Genomic DNA, 26,742 nt, shown 5'->3' with positions numbered 1-26,742 from the left:
GGTGAAAAATGAAAAATGAAATTAAATAATATTTATCTTTCCTCAGCGTTAGGGCCTTAAGGGTGCTTATTTGTTGTTTTTGTTTAATTTTCCCTTTTAAATCGCTAATTCGATAACTCAATACAAATAATTTAATAACATTTTTTTAATTTGAATTATTGATTCTAGTTCGATTTTTATCATTCTACTCGATATAGTGATAAATGTATGGAAATGGTTTGTTTTTCATAAAGTTCCGCCTATTTTGATATGATATTGACTTGTATAATCACTTCATTCAAAAATGTAAGCAGTTATATATATATATATATATATATATATATATATAATTATATCTTCAACACCAAAAAATCGATTACTTTGTTGTATTCATAGCTGATTTTTTTTTAATCGAATTACAATAGGATAGATAAGACATCAATTTAAAAAAAAATATTACAAAGAATAAATAAGATTAATTTTTGAAAATAATTCAATACAGAGCAAAGAAAGAATAAAAAGTTTCTCCTTCAATCAAAGTTTGAAAGGAATCATTTTGTTTATGAGGTTAATGGTATTAAGTAAAGATTAATGAAATTTGTTTATTTTATTTAATTAATTCAAAAATTCAGACAGAAGTGTCAGATATTATTGGATTTTTAATGGCAATAACTTTATTTTAAGACATCTCATTTTAGTACTCAATTATTGCCAGGCATCTTTAGCTTTAATAACAAGAGGGAAATAAACAAATGAATTATAACCTTCAAGTCAAAATAGTAGATTAAAAGATTAGAAAACAAGTTACTACTGACTCATTAAAGTAAGCAAAAAAAAGGTTCATAAAGGTAACTTGTTGTCTACAAATTCGATAATTATAGGGATGATTACTTTAACTTTTATTTTATTCCATCAAAGTTATTGGATACCTATCGATATTGAGGTATGAAAGCATAGGGGAGAGGATTAGATACCATAATAGTACTTTAGATACCATGAATGCTATCGAATGTGCCCTTTGTCACAAAAAGAAATAAAGAGATTAAACTCTCGATTTATTTTGATTAAGAAAAAAAACTTATCTCTAAAGTAGAGTCTACTCGACGAGATCCTAAGATAGGATAGGGTTTGGGTGGCAAGCATCGGAAGAAATACAAAAGAGTACAATAACAAGGAAAATCCACAGAACTCATGCGATATGATAGCTTGGTATACTAAACTTTTGATCATATATTGCATGGAGTCTGAAAAATGACCGAATAGCTGTAACGATCCAAACCGTCTTTAATTTTGAATAAAAAAAATCATAAGAATTTGGCTTGACTGGGTCCCACCACCACTCCAGAGTAGAATGGTTCCGCCGAGGCGGCACCGCCAGAGCGAGAATAAGCCGCCATAGCGGGAAATCATGGGACAGAACTTAAGTCGCGATTTTTTTTATTTTCTCCACTTCTCTCAAGTGGAGGTTAGAGGCGAGAGTTTTTGCAAAACCCTCCAAAAAGGCTGTTCTTAAATGAGGAAGATGAGGAGAAGGAATCTTAGCTTTTAGAAGGCTTCAACCCGTGGAATTCAATCTAGTCTTGCCCATGGAACATCTGGAACCAATGATTTCAGCAGTGTTAGCTCTCCGCTAATGCTTGACGCTCAAGTAGGCTAGGCTTCCCTTTTATGAATAGTAAACCTATACCTACTGTGTAATATAGAAGAAAAATTAACGAGAATTCATATACTAAGTTGCAGTTATGGGTTACGGGTAGAGATCCGAGTATGATTGGGTCAAAATAGAATGTGACCTAGGTAGAAAGGTGTTGCGGTGAATTGAGAAGTTATTGATTGTGATGTTTGTATGCAGTTGGTTAATTTATATCGGTCATAAAATCTCGTACAGAAAAGTAAAACTAGCAGATTCTGAGGTTAGACCTATAAGGTTTGGTAGTGTGGACATTGATTGTTCCCGGAATTATCTTAAATGTGTAATTGAGTTACTTATGATATGCCTAAACGTGTACATATAAGGGCAACAGGTTAGTCCTTATATAAATGAGCACTTGCTGGCCTATTTTTGTGATGAACCTGTTCTTGGTGATATAAATGTTGTGAATATTGAATGTAATTGTGAATGTAGCATGTTTGGATTGGGTGTCACATTCCGACACATATATGGATCGGGTGTCATGTTTTGATACGTATCTGGATCGGGTGTCACATTCTGACACAAATATGATTGAATTGAGTCCCCTGAGAGTGCCAAGTATGTGTGTGTGGATGGTCCTGTGAGAGAAGCTGATGGTACATGCATTTTCATGTAATAATAAGGTTAGTGATAGATGAGCCATGGGATAAGAACTATAAATGAACTCTTGAGTTGAGGTATGCTAGATATAGAGAATTATGATCATCAATACGCTTATTGGTGGGTAAGAAGATGGGCCCTGTTAGGCCTGGATGTGATCTCTATAGTATGAACGTATTTTATATTTATACATTTAGAAGTTGAGGTTTCTAGTTGTTAGAGAGTGTTACCATTGTGATTTTCATGAATAATTGAGGTAGGGATAATGGCTATTTAGAACTCAGGTGAGTTGGAGAGTGTGGTCGTGAGACAGATATGCTTTATGTTGTGAGACAATTAGACCAACTAGTGAGGGTTGGGCGAAATCATTGAATGGTTAAGGTTGTTTGGTGGGGACTATGGGGGTGATGGAAAAATGATAAGGTACCCTAACCCTCATGTTTTAAGTTGTGACTAGGGTGGTAGTGGAATCGTGTTGTTTAGGGTAGTTAATACCCTAAGGGTGAGATTAAGGAGTGCACATATTGGGCTGGGGTGACTAAATTGAGGAAGTCTAAGTACTATGATATCTCTTACTTTTCTGTTCATATATTATGCGGTGGGTGTCAGATTGAACGATGATGCCTACCAATACGTGTTGTTTGTACTGATACTACTCTTGTTATGCCAGTTGGCATAGTCTGGTTGCAAGGTCAGTTATGTTTCGTAGGTAAAGACAAAGGCGATCCTCTAGCAACATCTATTTTTTTCCTTTATCTTGGTGGAAGCTGGGTCATTGGTCATGTATTTTATTTTTACTCTTAGTAACTCTTCTATCTGTTTAGACTAGTATCCTTGGGGGTTTGTATAATTGAATAAACTGATTTTTAATAGAGTTTTCTTTGGAAATTTTTGGTTAACTTTTCAAGTTTGTCTTAAATTCCGCAATTGTTGTTAAATAAGGGTTCTCCTACTTAGGGTCTATAGTGAGTGCCCGCACGATTCGATGGGTTGGATCGTCACAATAACAAAAATATATTGTATACAGTTTTACTCTGTATTTCTGTAAAAACCATTTCAACAGCTCGAACACATGCACATACAACAGTAAATAAAAGTGTTACAATATACTTATATATAATCAACCATCAACCATCAAGTTCACATGCACATACATCAGTAAATAAAAGTGTTACAATATACTTATATATAATCAACCGTCAAGTTCACAAATCAAAGAGTATCTATTGAAAATAGAAAACAAAAGTGAAGAAATATTAAAGACAGTTCATATAACTATAGTATAACTTGGAAGAAGCACATGGACTCACAAAATTAGCCCAAATTCATATGACTTGTCCAACATGTCCAAATTTTAATGAATTTGGACTAGAGTGATTTTGTCGATGGATTGATTTGGGCTCCCTCAAGTTGATCCATCATAGATTAATAGCCCAAATAGATCCAATATGATATCCAAAATATCGTAATCTATATATATTTCAATTGAATCAATAAGAAGAAAAAATGTTCAATGGCTATTCATCATATGTTTTTTCAGTGAGCTAGTTTAGCAGAAATAAAGCGAGAAAATCATATTTTATACATAATTTTTTTATTGATTCGCGATAGAAAAAATCAGTCTTTCTAATAGTGAACTTTTACATGAATTTTTAAGTGGATGAAATAAATTGAGTAGTTTTAATTGGAGATGAAATTACATGTATTTATAAATTAAACCAGATTCAATTTGATTCTTCAAATTTAAATAGTATCATATAAATTGGGACAAAAACGAAATAATTATACGGTACATTAGTTTATTTTTTTGATTGGTTTTGATATTATCCTCTTTTCAAGATTATCTTGTGACATTTTTTTATTTTTAATTTTTTTAATTTAGTGACATGCAATACTAACAAAAAAAAAGAACTATTTTTTGTCCTTTTTCCACAGTGTTATAAGAGAACGCGGCATCTCGTAAGTATGTCCACCATCCCCACCATTTCATTACGTGTCTCTACACCAATTTTTCCACAATAAAATTGATGCTTAATTTTCATAAATAATATTAACTTAATTACTCGTAAGAATGGCTAAGTTGATGTAACAGGTGGTGGAACAACATAAAAAGAGGTTAAAGATCAATTTTTTTCTGTCAACATATTTTTAATCGAGTTTAGATCTTGACTTAATAATGAATGAAGGGAAACTCTTTGAGCTTTCTCCGTCAGTGATTTATGTAATGGTCAATCTTATAAAGCTCGCTAAGCCTCGCTTCTCTCTCGCCTTCACTTATTAAGTGAAAAATCGTCGTCGATATTATATAAGCGACTTAACTAAGTCCCCATCACATCCGATTTGTCCAATAGGTTTATATTTTCTATGTAATTTTTCTATGTAATTTGCGAGCTTAGTGTAATCCCTCTAGGTAGAATTTGAGAAAAATAAAATGTACAATCTTATTCTTATCATTATCTTTATAGGATAGAAATACTTTTTTTCAGAGGATTATAGACATGCAAATATTATAATATACTTAACATCATAATTTTTTAAAAAAATTGTAAATATAAATATTACTGTAAATACTTTAAATTATAATTTTCAAAAAAATATAACCATACGTATAATATAATGTTTTTAAGTTTATAAATATTAAAATGCATTTTACTTTCTTAAACTCCGTGTCTCTCTGCCACTTTTGTAAAACCCTATATAAATCCTTCCACTCTTCACTTATTCTCCCAAAAACAATTCCATCAAATTACAAATCATCAAAAAACAAGACAAAATCCACAAAAATAATTTCCCTTTTCATCACCCTCTTCATAATAACAACATTTTCTTCAACCCCATCAAAAATTCTTGGAAGGAAAGTTGGAGGAAGAACTCCTATTAAGGATGTGAAAACAAACAAAATAATTCAAGAATTAGGAAAGTATTGTGTGGAAGAGTACAACCAGAGTTTAAGAACGTACAAGAAGATAATGCAGGAGGACAATTTTGAGTTCTTGAATTTTGTTGAGGTTGTAGAGGCAGAAACACAAGTTGTTTCTAGGATCAAATATTACCTTAAAATCTCAGCATTTACCTTGGGAATTGTGAAAATATTTGATGCTGAATTAGTGATAAAATCTTGGGAGAAAAAAAGGAATTCATTCACTTTTCACCTTTTAATTATGATAATTATAATTAATTAGGACTGTATTAGTAATTAATAATAATGTTTTGTAAACATACTATGGTCTTAATTAATCTAATTACAGCCTTGATCTGTTTTGTTTGCGTTGTGGTATGCAGTTGATTTTTTGAACCCGCTTCAATCTATCATGACAATTCACGAATCTTGGGGTAAACAATCTTTATTGATTATGTTTACTTTTTTCGCCATTTGAAACAATCTTTATTACTTATGTTTACTTTTTTCGCCATTTAATTTTTGTACATAAAAAATGAGACTTAATCTTTTTTATCTTTTATCCGAATTTTCCTAACTCGTAGGTCGGAGGATATATTCCTTTTCTCATCGAATCGAGCAAAAAATTTGATTTTTTTTATCTCCGAATCGAGTATTTTCAAAGTACAAAGGGTTATACCATTTAAGGATGGATTGACAAATTATTGGGCTAAGTTGAATTTGAACCAACGTAGATATATTGTCAACAGTGGCGGACCCATGATTTTTAATAAGGGGGTTCAAAATCTGAAAAAGTAGACACACGAATTAGCCGAAGAAGGTTTGACATCTACTATTTATACATAAAAAAAATATTTTAATCATGTATAAATAGTATAATTTTTCGTCGAAGAAGGTTCGGATGAATTCCCTCATTACATGCTGGGTCCGCCCCTGATTGTCAATAAATTTACAGTTCGTGTCAATAAATTTTTTGAGTTATTGATATTCAATGAGAAATATTACAATGGTATAAAATATAAGCTTAAAGAAATAAAAGATGGACTTTCATTCATTATCATTACTTCAACGTGAAATTCAAGTGTTATGATCCGAGTTTACATTTAAGTCGAGACACGGTACTTAGAATTACGAGTGATCCCAAGCTAACCCTTGACATAATACATCAAAGCATATCATAAGAAAATTATGCGGAAGTTGGAACGTATGCATAAAAGGTCTTATTAGAAAGATAACATATCTATGAAGACTAAGAACTAATGTCTAAAACAAGCATTTATCATCTGAACTAAAAAAAATAAGTTTGTTGGAACATAGCCCCCGACTACCATTGCTTAGTAAAAGATCCAACTAAAACTACTCCATGAAGTTCCCGAATAAGAAAGACTCATCAAGTGATGACTAGGAACTGATGCAATTTCACTAGCCATGAACGACTGTCGAAATCTACATCATAAAGGAATGCAGCGCAGAGAAAGTATGTGTCAGTACGTGAAATGTACTGAGTATGTAAGGAAACACTATCATAATCATATAAATACATATGGAGAAACAGTGAAATAAAATTTCTAAAATCATAATCATAATAAAGGAATTGAAAGAATAGTTGGAGTCTATGCATAAAAATCAGTTTAAAAGGACATTCTTTCAAAAACATATACATCAAGGTGAGTAAATCAATAGTTTTGCATAATCATATTCATAATATAGCATACTGAAAATGAATTATATATGGTTAAGAACATATAGTAAAAAAATGCATAAATTTGGGTGTTTCTTATAACCAACATACATTATGTGAGCTCATGATGTCTAACAGCTAATCCAGTTGGGCGGGCTGCCCTATATCTTGTCTGGATGTAGGACCATATCATATCTAGGGGATCCATTAGCGTGTGCCTCACAGGACCGTATGGAATTGTCCGACAAAACGGTATACTCAAATCCTACGTTGGCACGTAGTTAAGGAATTTAGATATTGCTACTAAAGGTCCATGGACGCTAACGGAAACCTCATCCCTAAACTCCACTCAGTGCTAAATAGTCCTCCCAAAATAACATAATTACATATTAATGCTCATAAGTATAAAAATTATCCATATATCTAAATCATATGTGAGACTAAGCTCAAAAATCATATTTTAAATCATAAGTGAGACTAAGCTCAAAAATCATATCTTGAATCATAAGTGTTGTGAGGCAGTGCTCAAATATCTCTTTCATAAACTTATCTTTACTTCTATGCATAGGACCTTAAACATGAGAAAACTTACTTGAAATCATGTATAACCTGTAAATACTCAAAAGTAAATTTCATAACTTCATAAATAATCTTGACACGTGCTTGGAGAATCATTATCATTTCATAAAACATAGAGTTCATAGTAATTCAGTGAGATGCATAAGAAATCTTTCATAAAAACTCTAACTTTACATGAAAATCATAACTTGAAGAAGATTGGGTAAAACCCTAGATTTAAATATAATTCATCATATAAAAATACTTTAGATATGAGAGTGGAAGGAATAGTCTCATTGAAGCTTTACATATCTGAGAGAACGAAGCTTGAAAGAAGAAGTTGCTCGGAAACCTTGAAACCCTACCTTTTGCTTTTCTTGCTGTAATTTCTTAGTTGAGGGAGTTGAGAGCATAGAAATTTATAAGTGAATGAGAGATTTTAATAATTAAAACTGATTTCGTACATGTTTAGGGCTATTTTGAAAACTCTCCAAAGATTTTTAGGATAAAAATACCCTCAAAAAAATAAAAATAAATGAAATTCGATCGTCTGGCGTCGTTTGGGACGGACCGTCGCTTGTGTGACGGGCCGTCACTTAGGCCGTCAAAAATGACCCCAAACCTAGCCTTTCTGCCTAAGTGTGATGGCCAAGTCTGACGGGCTGTCACAAGTCTGACGGGCCGTCACTTTTTCAATCGGACATTGACAGCTTACAGCGTCTCTGGTTAAATGGTTATAACTTTTTTCTTCAAACTTGGATTGATACAAATTTGGTGGAGTTGGAAAGAAGATTGAAAAACCTTTAATTTTATAGGTTGTAGGACACCTAATTCTTTATATTCTAGAAGATATAGTTATTAGAAGTTGACCCTCATAACTTAGTCGGTAGGAAAGCTTGCACTTGACTTGGTATTTGAAGTTTGTTATGACCATAACTCACATCTAGTATACTTCAAATACATAGGAATGAACCTTAACATACATATAAAACTTAAAAATCTTCAGGTTTGGGCCTATACGCATAAAGAGGAAGGTTTGAATCTTTCCTTAAAAGTTGCGAGCGTTACGGTAAGGTAAACGGCAAAATCATGTCCTAACCGGACCGAAAGAAGAGGTCTCATGTACAATATCTGGCCTAAAGATTTTGGATTCAAATTTTGAATATGGAGTCATTTTTGCTAGGGAACGATTTATCTTTCAACGTGATACTTTTCACACGAATTTAAATTTACTCGATTTCAATATAGATATTGAACGTTAATATTATTGATGAAACATATCAAACTAGGAGAATAACAATAAAAATCACCATTCTTTTAATCTTTAAATCACTCATAATAAAGAAAATTAAATAACATACTTGGATACAAATAACACACTAATATGTTACGAAAATACCCTCAAAAAAATGAAAATAGATGAAATTCAGCCGTCTGGCGTCGTTTGGGACAGACCGTCGCTTGGGTGACAGGCCGTCACTTAGGCCGTCAAAAATGGCCCCAAACCTGGCCTTTCTGCCTAAGTGTGATGGCCAAGTCTGACGGGCCGTCACTTTTTCCATCGGACATTGACAGCTTACAGCGTCTATGATAAAATGGTTATAACTTTTTACTTCGAACTTGGATTAATACAAATTTGGTGGAGTTGAAAAGAAGATTGAAAAACCTTTAATTTTATAGGTGTAGGACACCTAATTTTTTATATTCTAGGAGATATAGTCATTAGAAGTTGACCCTCATAACTTAGTCGATAGGAAAGCTTGCACTTGACTTGATATTTGAGGTTTGTTATGACCATAACTCACATCTAGTATACTTCAAATAGAATGAACCTTAAACATACATATAAAACTTAGAAATCTTTAGATTTGGGCCTATACGCATAAGGAGGAAGGTTTGAATTTTTCCTTAAAAGTTACGGGCGTTAGTAAGTAAACGGTAAAATCATGTCCTAACCGGACCGAAAGAAGAGGTCTCATGTACAATATCTGGCCTAAAGATTATGGATTCAAATTTTGAATATGGAGTCATTTTTGCTAGGGAACAATTTACCTTTCAACGTGATACTTTTCACACGAATTTAAATTTACTCGATATCAATATAGATATGGAACGTTAATATTATTGATGAAACATATCAAACTAGGAGAAAAAAAATAAAAATCACCATTCTTTTAATCTTTAAATCACTCATAATAAAGAAAATTAAATAACATACTTGGATACAAATAACACACTAATATGTTACGAAAATAGTAACACCTTAGACTATCACAAGATTAGAAGTTTTAATATCCATTACATATATTTATTTATAACAACAACAAAAAACACTTAAGACTATTACAAGATCAGAAGTTTTAATATCCATTACATATATTTATTTATAACAACAACAACAAAAACAAAACTTCAATTTTATCATATGAAATTCAAATTAAATTCTTGGATAACATCTCTTTGTAATATCATAATGATTATGAGCTGTTCGACATTGTCTACACTCTGAACCTCTATTATTACAATTTGCATCTGATGAACAAAGATTGTAACATCCTTTTTTATTAGCAAGATTTGGTAGTACAATCTGCTCTATTGCTTGTACTTCTAAAGGCATGTCTCGTAGAGCCATCACTTGTATGTTTGATAACCAAAATGAATCGACTGCATAACATAACGTAACATAACATGAGATCAATCAAGTTAATATAAGTAAAGATGCATAATAAAAACTATAATAGAAAATTTAACCTAAATAGTGTCTATATATAATTGATTCTATTAAAAGTAATTGGAAAATGTATAATATATTTATAAGCTATATATATTATGTGTGTAATCGTGCATAATTAGTATACAATTTAGGAATAGTCTTGGTTATGAAAAATAAACAATGAATCCGACTGGTTATTTGTGTCTAGAAATCTCTCTGAAAGTAATACTTTTTATAAAAAGACTAATAACTTGTACGATCAAATTTTTGATAAGCTAGAAGTGTTTATCTTTGTAAGAAAATGTTTATTATAGACAGATAAGGTGGTTGTTCGAGCTCCTAGAGAAAAAAATAAGTGTTTATATTAATAAAAAAAAGAGTTGAAAAAAAAAGCTTTTTCTTATATAGAACTACTTTTTGAAAGTTTTGGTCAAAATATAAATTACTATTCTAATATTAATAAAAATCTTTTTTCTAATTGATTAGCTGAACACATATTGTCACTTTTCAAAAATACATTTAAATAAAAAAAAGATATTTTTTTTTAAAATTAAATTTTAAAAATTTGACCAATACTTACCAGCCAATGTCACAAGGAGAACACAAAAAAAGAAAGAGAACTTGTTAGCCATGTTTATAGAGTTTGAAGAGCTAAATTGTGTGAGTTCATTTTCTTGCTTGATAAAAGGTCACATATATAGTTTTTATAAAAATTGTTTAAATATAAAAATATATTCTTTAAATTTGTAATATTCATTGCTAGTGTCCCATGTGCATTCTCTCTCTGGCTGCTTTTATATAAAGCATCCAGAAGATGAGTTACTTTTATATTATTAAAGAAAGATAAAGAAATAATGTTTGTTACAAAATTATCGGACAATATTTTATTATTTATAGAATACACTTGTTGCTCAAGAGAAGGAGTGCTTCCTATCTAATAAAAATCGTGATAGAGTGGTATATATATTTTATTCTTAAATAAAATTCTCGAATTTGAATTATGTTTAGTAGGCAGTTTGTTTTATTTAAAAGTATTTTATTTTAATAATAAAAATCTAAAAATTTATTAAACTTTATCAAATTATCTAACATAAAAAAAAAAAAATTTTGGACCCCTGAATTTAGAGAAAAAATTAACATACTTCTAATATCAAATTAGGATCAACAAGTCAATATCATTCGAGTCGGATAATATTTATCTAGGATCCGATCTACATGAACTTTTTTCTTCATATCCCCATTGAAGCTTTTTTTGTAACTTTTTTAAAAAAAATTATAATTTAATATCTGATATTCATATTAAATTTTAATTAAATTTGATTTCGCACAAAAAAAAATTCTTTAATTTGGAACATACTTGGAGATAGTCAAGACAGTCATAAATTATACATTATTTTAACGGCGGCTTTTTTGATCAATAATTCAATTTTAGTGGAGGCTTTATTGTGTAGACACCTAAAAAGATTGACTTTAAAGTTATATAGCTCAATAAATGAATTCAAAATTTTAATATATTTTTTTTAAAATACATTAATTTATCATACTTAAACTTTATATATTTTTCTATTATGAAGAATAACTTTTTAACAATTACTATAATTCTACTAATTTTGTATAATTATAAACATATATATTCAAAAAAATATTGCAGTGTTCAAATCATTTCATGAACATTAACATTATATAATCATTATTGTATAATAAATTAATAATATTAAAGGTCAATTAACCATTGAAAAAAATTAATTGAGTACTTTGAAATACATACTTACAATCTTCTTTTAAGAAAAAAAAATAAGAAAGTGCAACAATATTTGTAGTAAAAATTAAAATTTTAATCTTTATTAATGAATAATGAGCATATTTATCTCATATAGTGTGTGTATTATTAAATTAAAATAGGCAACCCAACTAATTAATTGTGTTTCATGAATTCAGAGTGAGTTAAGGAAATATATTGATGGTTAATTGTATGATTCGATAAAATATAATATAATAGTCATAGAAGAATAAAAATAAAAAGTAAATTATAAATAAAAGTTAAATAATAAATTTATCTTTTTTACCAACTTTTCTCTATGTCAACCTTACGGATATATTTGAATATGTTTATGGAAAATTACTTGCTTAAAATTTTCAGAAAAATTACTTATGGATTTCAAAATTCTTAGGTAATAATTACCTACAAAGATTTTTTCATTGAATTTTGTTTGGTAGAAAAATTTGCAGGAAATTAGATATTTGTGACCTTTTTTTTGGTATAATCTCCATAAATTTCTACATAATTTATAAATTTTTTTGTAGAGATAAGTTTGATTAGTTAAATAGCTCTATTATTTTTTTTAAATGATGGTTTAATGATATGACATTCCACAAGAATAGAAAGAGACTTTTGTGTTATTTCATATTTTTGAGAAAAAAATAGTAATAGGCCTTTTAAAAAAATAAAAGTGATTTGTATAGGAAATTTTCAAAACATGAATAACTATTTAGGAAAATAATATAAATTTTAAGTACCGAAAAAGATTCCTAAGCTTGCAAATTTCTTTTTAATAAACTAATAAAATTAAATTTTTGGTTAAATAAATTAAATAAGTCTATTATTAAAAAAATGAGGCTTTAATGACATAGCATGGCAACTAGAAGAGAAGGAGGCTTTTGAAGTGTTAAGTATTTTTGGAGGAAAATAGTAAGAGAGTGATATTTTGGTCCAAACAAAAATGATATTTGGAGGAAATTACCAAAATTTGGGTGATCATTTAAGAAATTAACTCCTAATGACTATTCCCTTCGTTCTTTTTTACTTGTCATAATTTTCTTTTTTAAAGTCAAACGATATAAACTTTGACCAATATTCTAAATTGTATTTTTTCATCATATTGATTTAAGAAAAAATTGTAATATATAATACTTTTCGTATAATTTTTGAACATCTAAATTTTAATTTCAAAATTTCAAATTAATCTAATCAAATTTAGCTTTGAAAATTAATTAAATTAACTCATAATAAATGAAACATGAAAACTATTTTAGAACGACAAGAATATTATACATATTCTCTTGCAGAACCCCTATTCATCGTTGTTATTTATTTGTGTTCTTCATCGTTATTTACTATTTTTATTATTATCTGAGTTTAAATTAATCGCATTGCTGGTGGGTCTAAACAAAGAAACAAACATAAATAGATTAAAACTAATTAAGAACTAGTATCTTTTATTCAGCAATAACAATAACATACTCAATATAATTAATCCCACAATTAAAATCTAAAAAAGATAATATACACACAAATTTTATCTCGAGAAATAAAATACAAAAACAAGACCATAGAAAAATACTAATGGTAATATTATTATTATTTTTTCCAATTAATTATATTAATTTTTCATTTCCAAATTTGGCAAGTGGTAATCTTGGACTGCTTTTTATATTTGAGTCGACATTGTGTACATGGTCCACCTTTGTAATTACATTCTGCATTATATTTACAAGGTTTGTCACATCCTTTATAATATTTTAGAACATCTTCTTGTACAATCTGCTTAATTACTTGTACTTCTTCTAATAAAGGTAAATCTCGAAGAGCCATCACTTGAGTATTTGAGGACCAAAATGAATCAACTGCATAACATAACATAATATAACATTAATTAAATTATTTCAAATTCGAGATTAGGGATATCTGAATTATAAGCGAGTCAGACTGAATTTAGCGAGATCAATTCTAAGTTTGTTACATAGTTTTAGTAGGCGTTCGGCATAAATTTTAAATATTTTATTTTATTTGAAATTTATGAAGATAAAGAGTTAAAAAAACGCATAAATTTTAAATATTTTATTTTATTTGAAATTTATGAAGATAAAGAGTTAAAAACAGGTTTGGAATACTTCTTCAAATTTGGAATCCAACTCTAAGTTCGATTAAAAAATTTGTAACTAAACATTTATTTTGAAATAAAATGGAAAATTATTACAAAAAAAAAGTGAATAATCCATGGATATCTATGGTGTATCAAACCCAAAAAAAAAAAGAATTATTTTAAAAATATTTTGAAAAGATTTCTTCTGGATCAATTGGTGTTACATAGCCTAAATCAGCTCAATTTTCAGATGAATTGAATTAGATATGTTAAAATAGGTTAAATCAATAAATGAGAGATCATATTTTTTAGCTAGTTTTATGACATAATTAGAATACATAATTATATTTTACAATTACTTACCAGCCAATGAAACAAGGAGAAGGCCAAAAAACAAAGAAAGACACCTTTTAGCCATTTTTATAGAGTTTGGACTTTGATGAGTTTAAGAAGAAGAGCTAATTTTGTGAGTGCATTTTCTTGCTAGATGAAAGGCCTCATATATATAAGCTTTTAAATTTTTTTAAATATAAATAATTCTCTCTTAAAATTTTCTATTCCTCTATTTTAATTTGTTTATCCTATCCTTTTTTAATCCATTTTAAAGAAAAATATTTCTATTCTTTTTTAATAATTATTTAATTTAAACTTTTCATACGCTATGTTTAATATCATAAAATTTAAAAATATTTTAATATATTATATTCATCTTTAATTTTTTTATATCAAACTAAAATTAAACAAATAAATTAAAAACAAAAAAATATTATTTATTAGGGAGAGGTGATTAGACAGGTCATGACACAGTTACAGCTTACCGAGAACATGACCTTAGATAAGAGGGTGTGGAGGACCCACATTAAGGTAGAAGACTAGTACATAGTCTCGTTATTCTTCCTTATTAGTACGCGCATTAGCGCACTATAATTTCTTGTGCTCTGATTTCTGTTATTATCTATTAGTATCTATTACTTTCTGTACTTTGATTACTCTATTTTATTTGTGTCACTTTTGTTATTTACTTTCCCATAACGCTTTGAAATTCTTAGCCTTATCTGACCTCTTTTTATGCTTTTATTGAGCCGAGGGTCTTTCGAAAACAGTCGTTCTACCTTGATAGGAATAAGGTCCGCGTACATTTTACCCTTCCCAAATCACATGTTATGAAATTTCATTGGGTTAGTATTCCCCATGTGCGCTCTCTCTCTGGCTGCTATTACATAGATCATCCAGGGAGACTCACTTTTATTAAAGAAAAGAAAAGAAAAGAAAGAAAGCACTAGTTGCTAGAATGTTCAAGATTTTAATTTCTTTTACGTTATAATATTTAAATTAGTAACGTGTTTATATACGTTAGTAGTAGTGGCTGTCAATGAGATCCACTTTAAGAAAAAATTTACTCCTTCTTCCTTATTTTTTTTTGTCATCTAGGCTATAAATAGCTATATACGAAGAAGAAGAAGAAAAATATAGGCAATCATCTCTCATCTTCTGTTCTCCATTATTTTCTTTTATTTTTTCTTTATTTTATAATACGTTATCAGCACGAGTCTCCTTCACTTTGAGCTATATTTTTAAGAAGGTAACAAAAGGGGTAAGAATTTTATTTTCTTAAAATCTCTAATATCTCAAAACTTGAATTTGTTGCTCTTGATATTTTTGGAAAAGGCTACTCATCATTGCATTAGATGTCGAAATACATCTAGAATCGATGGATCTGACAGACACCATCAAAGATGACAATACGACATCTAATCAAGACCGTGCCAAAATCATAATATTTCTCCGCCACCATATTGACGAGGGATTAAAATTACAATATCTCACATTATAAGACTCCCTTAAATTGTGAAATTTTTTTTAAAAAAAATATGACCGCCTGAAGTTGGTCATGCTTCCACAAGCACGTCATGATTAGCTAAATCTAAAATGAATGGATTTCCAAAATATAATTCTGCTTTGTTTAGAATTATAGCTCAATTAAATTTATGCTGAAAAAAAATCACTGAGCAAGATAAACTTGAAAAAACATACTCCACATTCCCACCAACAAATATGTTCGTGCAAAAGCAATATCATAAAAAAAAAATTAAAAATATTCTGAATTACTTTCTTTAACTTTATAATTGTTTCATATTACTTTCTCTGGTGGTTAATTTATAAAGCATACAAGTATGACTCACTTTTATTAAAGAAATCACTAGTTGTTCGAGTGAAGGCCCCCCTCCCCACAAAATAATAAATAAATTATTGATATGCAACCACCTGTTTACTAAAATTATCAATACGTTGCCGCTTATTCACTTTATTTTAAAAAAAATAATTATTAATTCGCGTATTATATTATATTTTGCGAAAATATTCCTCCACGACACACCTGAAATATGGGGTAGTGGACATTCATAATTCCAGTAATTCACTTGCATTTGCATTATGATTGAAGTTCAGTGTACATTATCACTACTTATATTATATGAGAGAGAAAATGTAACAAATTAAAGCAAAATGTTTAAGGGATTTGATGTTCTTATTGTGTCTTTGGGCTTATTTACTAATAGTTTCTTTACAAAAAATAAATATGAGTCATATTTAAATTTCCACATGTCACGTATTGATATGCCATATTTACCATGTCACCATGTGTGAAAGATTATCATTAATGTGTTTAATAGGTTCATAATTTTGGCTTGAGTTCAGGTATTCAATAGATACAACTGACAATTTATATATATCTAAATGATTTTTTAAAATTAAATTTAAGAAATTGTCAATATATTTGATCTTTAATTTAATTATTACGGGCTTTACAAAGAATGCGCCTAAGAAGATTGATTATAAAGAAGTAATGAATAAATAATGATATTTTTTATTTCTTTTATTTTAATTTATAGTCAAATCTCTCTATAACAGCGACAAAATTGGTGGATCTCTCTATAACAGCGACAAAATTGGTGGATGCAGAACGGGTTTTATCTTAAAACATTGAAATTAAAATCCGCTCTGTCCCACACCTAAGAGTATGATGAGAAATTAAGGATAATGTTTATTATAAGATTGGATTGAAGCCATTTTAAGGCTAACCATTCCAAATTCTCTAATCTAAAATCATCATATACCAAAACAACTAGAATCGATGTTTAAAAATCTTACAAAGAAAATGCTTATTGAATAATATATTAACACTAATTAGCAGCAATATTTGTCTAAAAGTTTAATAGATGCTATAATGGAGATGTTATAGATGTATGTTCCCTAAATGTATACTGATATTATGTTTAAATCTCATTTAGTTATAAATAAAAGTATATTAAATTAGAAAAAAAAAAAAAGTCAAACATTAGTAGCCTTTTCCTCGTGAAGTTATGATCATAACTGATATACACCATTTTAATACATTTTCTATCTTGTACATAACATTAATGATGATTACTATAAAATATACATTTATACATAATATATTTCTTATAGAACATTATTTACACAATATTTGATTACCATTATTGTAGAGGGATGGATAATTTTATGTAGAGTGTATTGCTATAATAAATGTCATAGGTATTACAAGTGATATAAAGCTTAGTATGAGCAGGTGAAAAGGTAAAACAGGACAAATCCTATCATTAAACCACAATATATAAAAACAAATTAACGACAAAATATCAAAATATTATATTAGCAACGAATTATTCAAACAAACTGATACGAGACACAACTTAAAAAAAAAAAGAAGTAAACGACATAAACACATAAAGACACATAGCAAGTTGTTGATGCCTCTTCCACGGACTAGTGGAAATTCCATCGTAGCTAATTTCAGTATTTTTTTTTTATAGCGTCGGATTATTTCCACCTATAGCATCTCCATGACGTGGACTTTTTAGTCAACAATCGACATTGTGTACATGGTGAACCTTTAAAAGTTTGGCAATATTCATGAGATGTACAAGATTTGCCACATGAAGATACATAAGGCTTTATTATTTGCTCAATCACTTGTAGTTCTTCTTCAAAATGTATGTTTCTTAAAGCCATCACTTGATGAGTGTTTGAGAACCAAAATGAATTAACTGCAAAACATGATTAATCAAATTAATAATAGTTATATAATTAGAGATACATAATTATACTTTACAAGGGGACTAAATATGAAGCTACTATTAATAACCACCCAACAACATATTCAATGTAATTCTACAAATCGATTTAGAAAAGTAGGATATATGCAAACTTTATTTCTATCTTTGTGAAGTAAAGAGAATATTCTGGTAGATCCTTGACTCAAAAGAAGTGAAATTAAAACATAATGGAAAAGAAAATAACGATGGTAGAATAACAATGAACAAGGTAAAATAAGTAAATATTATTAAAAATTGAAGACTAATTAAGGGTGTGTTTGATATGGAGCAAAATGTTCTCTGTGGAAATATTTTTCAAGAAAAATATTTTTTTACATAATAAATATTATTTTACTTATTTTCTTATATTTGATATTCAAATAAAAAATATTATCCTAAATATATATATATGAATCAAAGACAAAACTATGAGGTGTTGTAAGGATGATGTGTGTTGTGGGGGTGGAGGTGTGGGGGTGGGTGAGTCCGGAATGTAGGGGAAGGTAGGGATAGGGTTTTAGAGAAGTCATTTTTTTTATTTTTTAAATAAATAATTTTTTTTAAATAGTATTTTTAAAAAAAATTTAATCAATCAAATAGGAGAAATTTATATTTCACTCAATACCAACATATTCTAAATATAAGATAATTTGATCGACTTATATAATTCTAGACAAATAATACCCTAATAATATATTTTACAAAGAGACTAAATAAGGGATGATGAAGTTACTAACAACTTACCAACAAGTGAAACAAGGAGAATACAAAAGAAGAAAGAGAGCTTGTGAGATAGGAACATCTTTGCCATTGTTGAGTTCATTTTCTTCCTTGATGGAAAATCACACATATATATAGGCTTATAAAATTGTTTAAATTATAAAACTCTTTCTATCAAAATTATATTATCTAGTACTACTGGTGTCCCATGTGCACTCTCTCTCCTGGCTGCTATTAGATAAAGCATCAAAGAATGAATCACTTTTATTAGTATTGTATTAGGAATTAGATAAGAATGACCTTTATTTTCACTATTAAAAAATATTGAAATGAGCTACAAACTTCATGGTTGATCCATTGTTCTTTTACTTGTAGCTGATGAAAATTTGTTGCTAATTCATCACTAAGTTGAATTAGTGACTTAAAAAAGTATACTGTTTAGCTATAAAATTTATCAGTAGCTAAATTTAATTTTTTTAGTAGTGTTTGTGCTTCAAAAGCAAAAGCTTTCATCCAACAATATAAAAGATATTGGAATTCTAGGCTATCTCGAAAATGATTTTTATTGACAATTAATTAATGGTAATGGTTTAATTATCGCTAAATATATTATTTTAAACGCAATTATTATTCTTTGTAAATGTCTCTAAAGCTTATAGTGACATTGAATTTAATGATAATTAATTAATATCAGTAAAATTTTTAGCGCTCTTTGTTATTTTCTGTGATTCAAGTTTAATTGTTTTTTGCTATGACAGAAATTGTTTAAATTTTAGTTGTTTTTACCTCAAGTTGGAACATTTTTTAAAATTTAAATTTCATGCATATTATGTGTTTAACTTCAAATAAAAATATCTAAACTTCAGTCATAATTTGATAAAGGATAAATTTTAGCTATTTTATCTGAAGTTCGAATGTTTTTTTAATTTAAATTTCATGTATATTATGTGTTGAACTTCAAATAAAAATATTTGAACTTCAGTCATAATTCGATAATGGGTCATATCTGAACTTCCTTTATAATTCAATATTTAAAATTTAGTAAAAATTGAATAAAATTAAGTTATAACCCATTACTTGCCCCGCTTTGATCCAAGAAAATTTGAATTTGATTGGATCTTGATTCGTTTATTATCTTGATCCATTATGACCTACCCAAATCTAATTTGACCAGCCCAATATCCACTAGTTTAAAGTGATCCAAGGTGTAAATAATCGAAGAAAAAATTAAATTGTTAGAGAGAATACACTTTTATTTACTTATATTTAGACTTTTTATAGTCGAAAGATCTATAGAAGTTACTAAGACCTTCTCGTTAACAAAAGTGACTCAATGTTAATTTGAAAGGAGGCATTTAAGTAAGTAGATATACCGATTTAGTTGTAATTGTGAACTTTAATAGATTGAATTCATAAAATTTAAATTCTAAATTCGTATAGTACTAACATAACATTTTATTTTTCTTGAGTGTATATAATATGAGGGATGAAGGTGGGCGTCCTTTGGGCTTGGCCCATGTTTTGTGGGGTAGCCCAAATGTGGGTCTTTTACACCTTTTCCTAGATTTTGTGTTTGTCTTTAATTTTCGACTTTCAAGTTTAAAAAAAAATTACGGAACGTAAAATTTATATTTTCACATCATTAATATCTTAGAAGTTATAGTTCGCTTCCTTAAAAAATCCATGCCCTCCTAGACATAAATTCTATTCTGAAGGACATATATTAAAGACCAACTAATTTGAAGAACCAACAGTAGTTTTCATTAAAAACCATGAGGAAGGTAAGATAAAATGTAGGAAATAACATTCAATGACCTTGCTAATCAGAAATCTTCTGATCTTGAACTTTTGATCTCTACTTGTTCCATGAGTATTCAAGGTCAAATGTTAAAATTTGTTAAACTTGAAGTTTTGTTCATGAATAAAACAAGGTCAAGAGTTTAACATCGGCGCAACTTCAATGCTATTCTTGTAAAACATAGGTAAAATAGATGCAGATCAGCCAAATACAAACAAGAGCGCGTTCTGCCCATTTCCGGCTTGACTAATTCAAATTTTTGCCTTATTTAAGGGTAAGCTCTCCGATTCCTACTTGAAAATTTTCAATTTCCATTCAAATTCGAAATTTCTAATCAAGGAAGAATCTCATTTATCCAATTGTTTCCTTTTTTTTACCTCATTATCCTTTTCCTTCTCCTTTATTGCTTTAAAATAAATGAACCCCTTAGGCAAAACTTTTCACTATTATATGCTAGCCCATAAAATGACAATAATTTGCCAGAGGTGAAGTTGTTGGCCTTATCAACAAAGGTCATAAGAAACTTGCCAAACTAGAGCCAAATGAATTGTACCAAAAGTACAAATATTTGAACTACTAGCAGAATAAGGAGCTAAAAAATAAAACAAGACCATACACTTCTTGCCTTCATAACTCTTTTAATTTATTGTACTTTTTGTCATTACATTTGATCTAGCTAGCTAGCTGGCTTACACTCACTGGTCAAAATCATACCATTAAAGCAAACAGAATAAGGAGCGGGGGGGGAGGGGTCAGGGATCCATACCATTTATTAGGTTTGGAATATATATGTCTCGATTTTAAATCGCGAAAACAATCTCTTGCAGAAATGCATGCTAAAATTGCATACAATAGATCCTTATGATTCGATTCTTTTTCAGACCCTGCACATAACTGAAACTTATAAGTGCACCGGACTTCCCTTTTTATACAATATCTCAACTAAAATTACCAAATTCATCTAAACTGACAACTAGTGTGCTATCTGGCTGCAAATAATTACAGTATCCAATGAAAAATATCGGAGTTTCATCAAGGCAACTCAACAAAAACTTACCTTCTTATATTCGATAATTTATATATACAAATAAATAAAAGATATTTTTTATCTATATATACAAAATACAATTTTTCGACGAAGGAAATTCAGGAAAACCCCTTCGATAAACATGGCTCCGCATTCACAATCTCCCATATTAGTTTAGAGACGGAGTTTTTGTCTTATTATGGTATCAAAGCCGGATCTATTTTTAATATTAGGCTCTTATTTTATATTATTCATACTTCAATTGTCCGGACTAAAAGTGGTTAAAATGTTATAATGTCTCATATTCATTGAAGGAATGTGTCCTTTTCTTAAACCCCCCCCCCCCCCCCAAATAAAACACCATAAATCCTAAATCATCCAATGTTAAACAAATAAAGTCTCCAACTCTATATGGTATATGCTAAGCTGGTACCTTGTTACTTTTACTATACACCCCACAGGAATTTTGTCCTCTCCTTTATAGTTCACCTCTCTTCTATTCACTATAAATACTTGTCCCCTTTAAACCCCATTTCCCCACACAAGAAAATCACAAACATTCTAAGTTAAACCAAAAAAAAATAATCAAACTTTTACACTTCTATCCATTGTTAAAAAAAATAATGGGATTTTCCCATTATGATTTATCAAGAATGTTATTTATTATTCTTTTATTCCTAATGAATTCTTGCATGTTTTCTTATGGTGGGAATTTTTTGCAAGAATTTGACTTAACTTGGGGTGGCAATAGAGTCAAGATTTTCAATGGAGGCCAAATTCTTTCTTTATCTTTGGACAAACTCTCTGGCTCTGGCTTTCAATCCAAAAAAGACTATCTTTTTGGGAGAATTGATATGCAACTCAAACTTGTTCCTGGAAATTCTGCTGGCACTGTCACATCATACTATGTAATTTTTTTAAAATTATTATGTCAGACTTCTTTATAATAACATTGCTTGTTCGGATATTTGGTTGCTATAGTAAAATATTATTATAAAAAAAACTAATACAATATAACATAATTGTTTTTGAAGAAAACTTGACCGTTATAATAAAATATTATTATAGACGATGACTGTTACGGAGAAACTTTTTTGTGGCAACAAGTCTCTTTTGCCTTATTTTATATTTACACAATTTCTAACTTGTTATTTGACTTATTTTGTAGCTATCTTCTCAAGGACCAACTCATGATGAAATTGACTTTGAGTTCTTAGGAAATGTTAGTGGTGAACCATATATTCTTCATACAAATGTCTTTAGCCAAGGCAAAGGTGACAGAGAGCAGCAATTTTACCTATGGTTTGATCCTACCAAGAACTTCCATACCTACTCAATCATATGGAAACCTCAACACATCATGTAAGAACAAACTTCTACATAAATCACTATTTTGTTATCATAGTCCAATTCAGAATTTAAAGTCAGTCTGTTCAGAATTTAATCTCAGTGTACACATACACAACCTATGTTTCATTTTATGTGTCGCTATTACTATTTGAAGTGTCAAAGAGGTTTTTCTGTGACCACGATTTTCTTGTATATTTTGAATTATATATAATTGTTTTGTCTTACAGTATCTTTTTATGCAGTTTTCAAATATTTAAGTTTTATTTTGAAAAAAGTTGAAGAATTTTATGTTTGATTCTTATGTTGTTTGGATTTTCTAAAAATGTTGTCTCACATATTTTGGTGTCCGAACAACATAGCCAAATTCACATAAAAAATTAAGTAGTTTAACACTCGTACTCTTCTGAACTCGGTCACATAAAACGGAACGGAAGAACTATGTGTGAGTGTATACCAATATTAATTTTTTTCTTTGCATATGATACCTAGTTTGACAAGTTGATTTATCTCACTTAACTAATAGTTATTATATCAGAAAGTCATGTTTTTATTGAGAAAAATTGAAATCAAGAAGAAATGTGATTTTCTGAAATAGCGTCTATTAGTTGAGATCCCTAGTTCGAACGGAAACTATTGAGTTTAGTTGAACCAACAGAACATATCCTAAATGTACATGTGCTAATCATTACTCATTGTTTATTTTGATTTTTTTAGTTTCTTGGTAGACAACACTCCAATTAGAGTATTCAAGAATGCTGAATCACTTGGTGTTCCATTTCCCAAGAACCAACCAATGAAAATTTACTCAAGTCTATGGAATGCTGATGATTGGGCTACAAGGGGTGGACTAGTGAAAACTGATTGGTCTAAAGCACCATTCACAGCCTATTACAGAAATTTCTATGCAAAAAATTTTAGCAAATCTCAATTCTTAGATGCAAAATGGCAAAATCAAGAACTTGATGCTAATGGAAGAAGAAGATTTAGATGGGTGCAGAGGAATTTCATGATATACAATTATTGCACTGATTATAAAAGATTTCCTCAAGGGTTTCCTCCAGAATGTAGAAAATTTTGAGTTCTATGGCTACGTTACTCGGTCTCTCCAAAAATGTTGTCGCACCCATGTTAGATCCTCCCAAAATGGCTCTATTCTTGGAGGATCCAACACGTAACTGACGACATTTTTTGTAGAGTTAGTACAAGATAGGTTCTATTTGAATATGTAATGATTTTAGTTGTGACATGTACTATAAAATTATCTTATGCCTACCAGAAGTTTTATAATACTCGAAATTCGAATCAGGATTTGAACTTAATGAGTTTGAAATTTTAGTGAATTTACTTATTATTTGAGTTACTGAGTTCATAATTTAGTTATTGTGCATATTTAATAGATTTCTCAACAAATATATATAACAAAGTATAAGTCGAAGTTAACAAGTTTAGTCGAACCGTACCTTTGAAATCCTTCCACACACCAACCAAAAACACAAGACACAAGGAAAGTAGGCTACAGAGCAATTTGGATTACTGAATCAGATGAACTTCTTACATTTGCACAAGTTTCAAATTAAGCTAGAGTTCCAACTAAAAACATTATAATATGTCATCCTTTATTACTTTTATTCAAACACGTAACTACTTATTTATAAAAATCCGCTTTAGCACTTGATACTTATCTTGGTGGGCAGAATCACTCGATACCTGAGTTGATGAGATAGCATGTATCCAATTAAATAGTCGTGGTATGCCCAAGACAGCCTGAACATTAGCATTATCAAAAAGAAAAACTATGTCACTAATGTCACTGTGAACTAGAAAACTATTATTGAACTGCATGACCATTGGCCTCTATGTTGCTTGGACTCTTAAAAAGTATGGCGAGTATGTGTGTCAGAGCCTCCAAAAGTAGTACATTTTGGAGAATCTAACACGGATGTGGAAACATTTATGGAGAGTCGAGTAACATAGATTGGCCTTAGCTTTTTCTTTCAACTTACAAATGATTTATTCACCAAGCAAAACTTCATGAACATATGCCTTGAGATTGACACTAGATGAACCATTTTCCTTTATAGCATCCTTAGCCAAATCCCTCCATTTCTTAGCATTCTTTCTTATTTCTTCCCCTTTTTCCCCATCTCCCACCACAATCTCGATACACCTCGCGAACTCATTCCTCTCGATAACTCCTTCATTATTGGCATTCACTCTGACTCCTGTCTTCCAAACATCTTGAATAAGCTTCGCATTACATAATTGATCAATCCAACGAGGACACGCCACAACTGGCACCCCCGAAGCCAAGCTCTCCATACTCGAGTTCCATCCACAGTGAGTCAAGAAACACGCCAACGAAGGGTGTTGTAGAACCTCCACTTGTGAACACCAAGGCACTGTTTTCCCTAACTCTTCCAATTCCTCTTTGCAACTCAACTTTTCAAATGGATTTTCTCCATTTGGCCACTCTCTAATCACCCACAAAAATGGCCTTTTACACAATACTAAACCTTGAGCAATCTCTTCCATAAGTTGATTTGGTATCTGAGAATAACTACCAAATGCTATGTAAATTACAGATTCTTTAGCCTTAGAATCCAACCAATCCATTTAATTATCTAAACTTTGTCTCATATCAACTCCAAATGAAGTATCAGAAGAATCATTTCCATCAAGAAAAGCTGAAGGAATTAAAGGGCCAATTCCCAATATAGTAACATTCTTTATAACCTTCAAAGCATCAAATTCCAAAGCATCAAAAGTGTTTACAAGCACTTTTTGGTTTGTCTCACTCTTCAGTAACTCAACATGTTCTTTCATAGCCAGTAATGTCCAATCATTCGAATCACCAAACACGATAGAAGGGAAATCACGACGAGACAACAAAGGCAGCCCATGAAGCTCTAAAGATTGATCCTTTGAACAATTCTTGATAGAATCCTCATGTCCACTGAAAAAATAGTAGTAAATATCCAAGACTGTGGCTGGTTGAATCCAAAGAAACGTCGATGGAATGTTTATGCTCTTAGCTAACAAACCAATCCAAGCAGTTAACGTTGTGTAGATGATACGTTTAAAAGGACAGCCCTGTTTCGCCCTGTCTTCGACTAGATTAGTTACAAATTCAGTACCATGAGTCCTCAATGAAGCATTGAATTCATGGAAACTGTTCATGGAACCTTTGAAGTTTCCATCAAAACCATCAGAGAAAGGAGCAAATGTTAATCCTTGTATGGTTGGAAGATTCAAGATTCGATTAAAAGCTGTAAGGCTTGTAGAAAATGTGACTTTTACACCTAATTTGATCAAATTCTTGGAAAATTGAATACATGGATTGATATTTCCTTGTCCTGGAAATGAAACAATAAGAACATGGCAATCATCATTCAAAGTTTCCATTTTTTTGAGGTACAGAAATGGTTAAGGTTGTTAAAAAAAAATCCTTAGAGATTGTAGAAGATAATGAGTGAGTGAACAACATCCAATTCTCTTAATTCTACTGATGGGGACCAATTTATATGTGTAATAACCTATCTTGGCTCAGACTCTTCAAAAATATCGAAGGGTGCCTGTCGGATATTCCAAAAGTAGTGCATTTTTCAGGAATTCGACACGAATGCAACAATATTTTTGGAGAGTTCGAGAAATAGTAACTGATCTTGTTCTTATGAAATAATAATTATCAGAATATAATGTCTTGAGTGAAATTTTTTTTGGGTAACATGTCCGTGAATATCGAGGGG

General features: G+C 29.9%; 1 protein-coding gene, 1 long non-coding RNA gene and 1 pseudogene across 2 annotated transcripts; 1 reads left to right on the top strand and 2 right to left on the bottom strand.

Annotated features, from left to right (window-relative positions):
• Window positions 1-17,631: 17,631 nt before the first annotated feature.
• Window positions 17,632-19,039, bottom strand: LOC129890714 (uncharacterized). The gene is made up of 2 exons (XR_008767033.1): window positions 18,846-19,039; window positions 17,632-18,053 (listed from the first exon to the last, which is right to left on the bottom strand). It is a non-coding gene; the product is annotated as an uncharacterized LOC129890714 (long non-coding RNA).
• A 3,153-nt stretch (window positions 19,040-22,192) lies between these two features.
• Window positions 22,193-24,349, top strand: LOC129890706 (xyloglucan endotransglucosylase protein 1-like). Its single transcript, XM_055966201.1, has 3 exons — window positions 22,193-22,554; window positions 22,815-23,008; window positions 23,711-24,349. The coding sequence occupies exons 1-3, from the start codon at window positions 22,270-22,272 to the stop codon at window positions 24,072-24,074; spliced, it is 843 nt and encodes a 280-aa protein (XP_055822176.1). The 5' UTR covers window positions 22,193-22,269; the 3' UTR covers window positions 24,075-24,349.
• A 156-nt stretch (window positions 24,350-24,505) lies between these two features.
• On the bottom strand, window positions 24,506-26,470 carry LOC129883114 (UDP-glycosyltransferase 75C1-like; annotated as a pseudogene).
• Between the last annotated feature and the right edge of the window lie 272 nt (window positions 26,471-26,742).

This window comes from Solanum dulcamara, chromosome 1, assembly GCF_947179165.1.
Source record: "Solanum dulcamara chromosome 1, daSolDulc1.2, whole genome shotgun sequence".
NCBI lineage: Eukaryota > Viridiplantae > Streptophyta > Magnoliopsida > Solanales > Solanaceae > Solanum > Solanum dulcamara.
The sequence above is the reverse complement of the archived record's forward strand: the minus strand, read 5'-3'. Positions and strand labels throughout refer to the sequence as shown.

Bases quoted from the DNA above. Each gene is read 5' to 3' on its own strand.
- LOC129890706 (XM_055966201.1), top strand. From the start codon at position 22,270: ATGGGATTTTCCCATTATGATTTATCAAGAATGTTATTTATTATTCTT. The intron at 22,555-22,814 runs GTAATTTTTTTA...CTTATTTTGTAG, and splicing joins GCACTGTCACATCATACTAT to CTATCTTCTCAAGGACCAAC. The intron at 23,009-23,710 runs GTAAGAACAAAC...TGATTTTTTTAG, and splicing joins TGGAAACCTCAACACATCAT to TTTCTTGGTAGACAACACTC.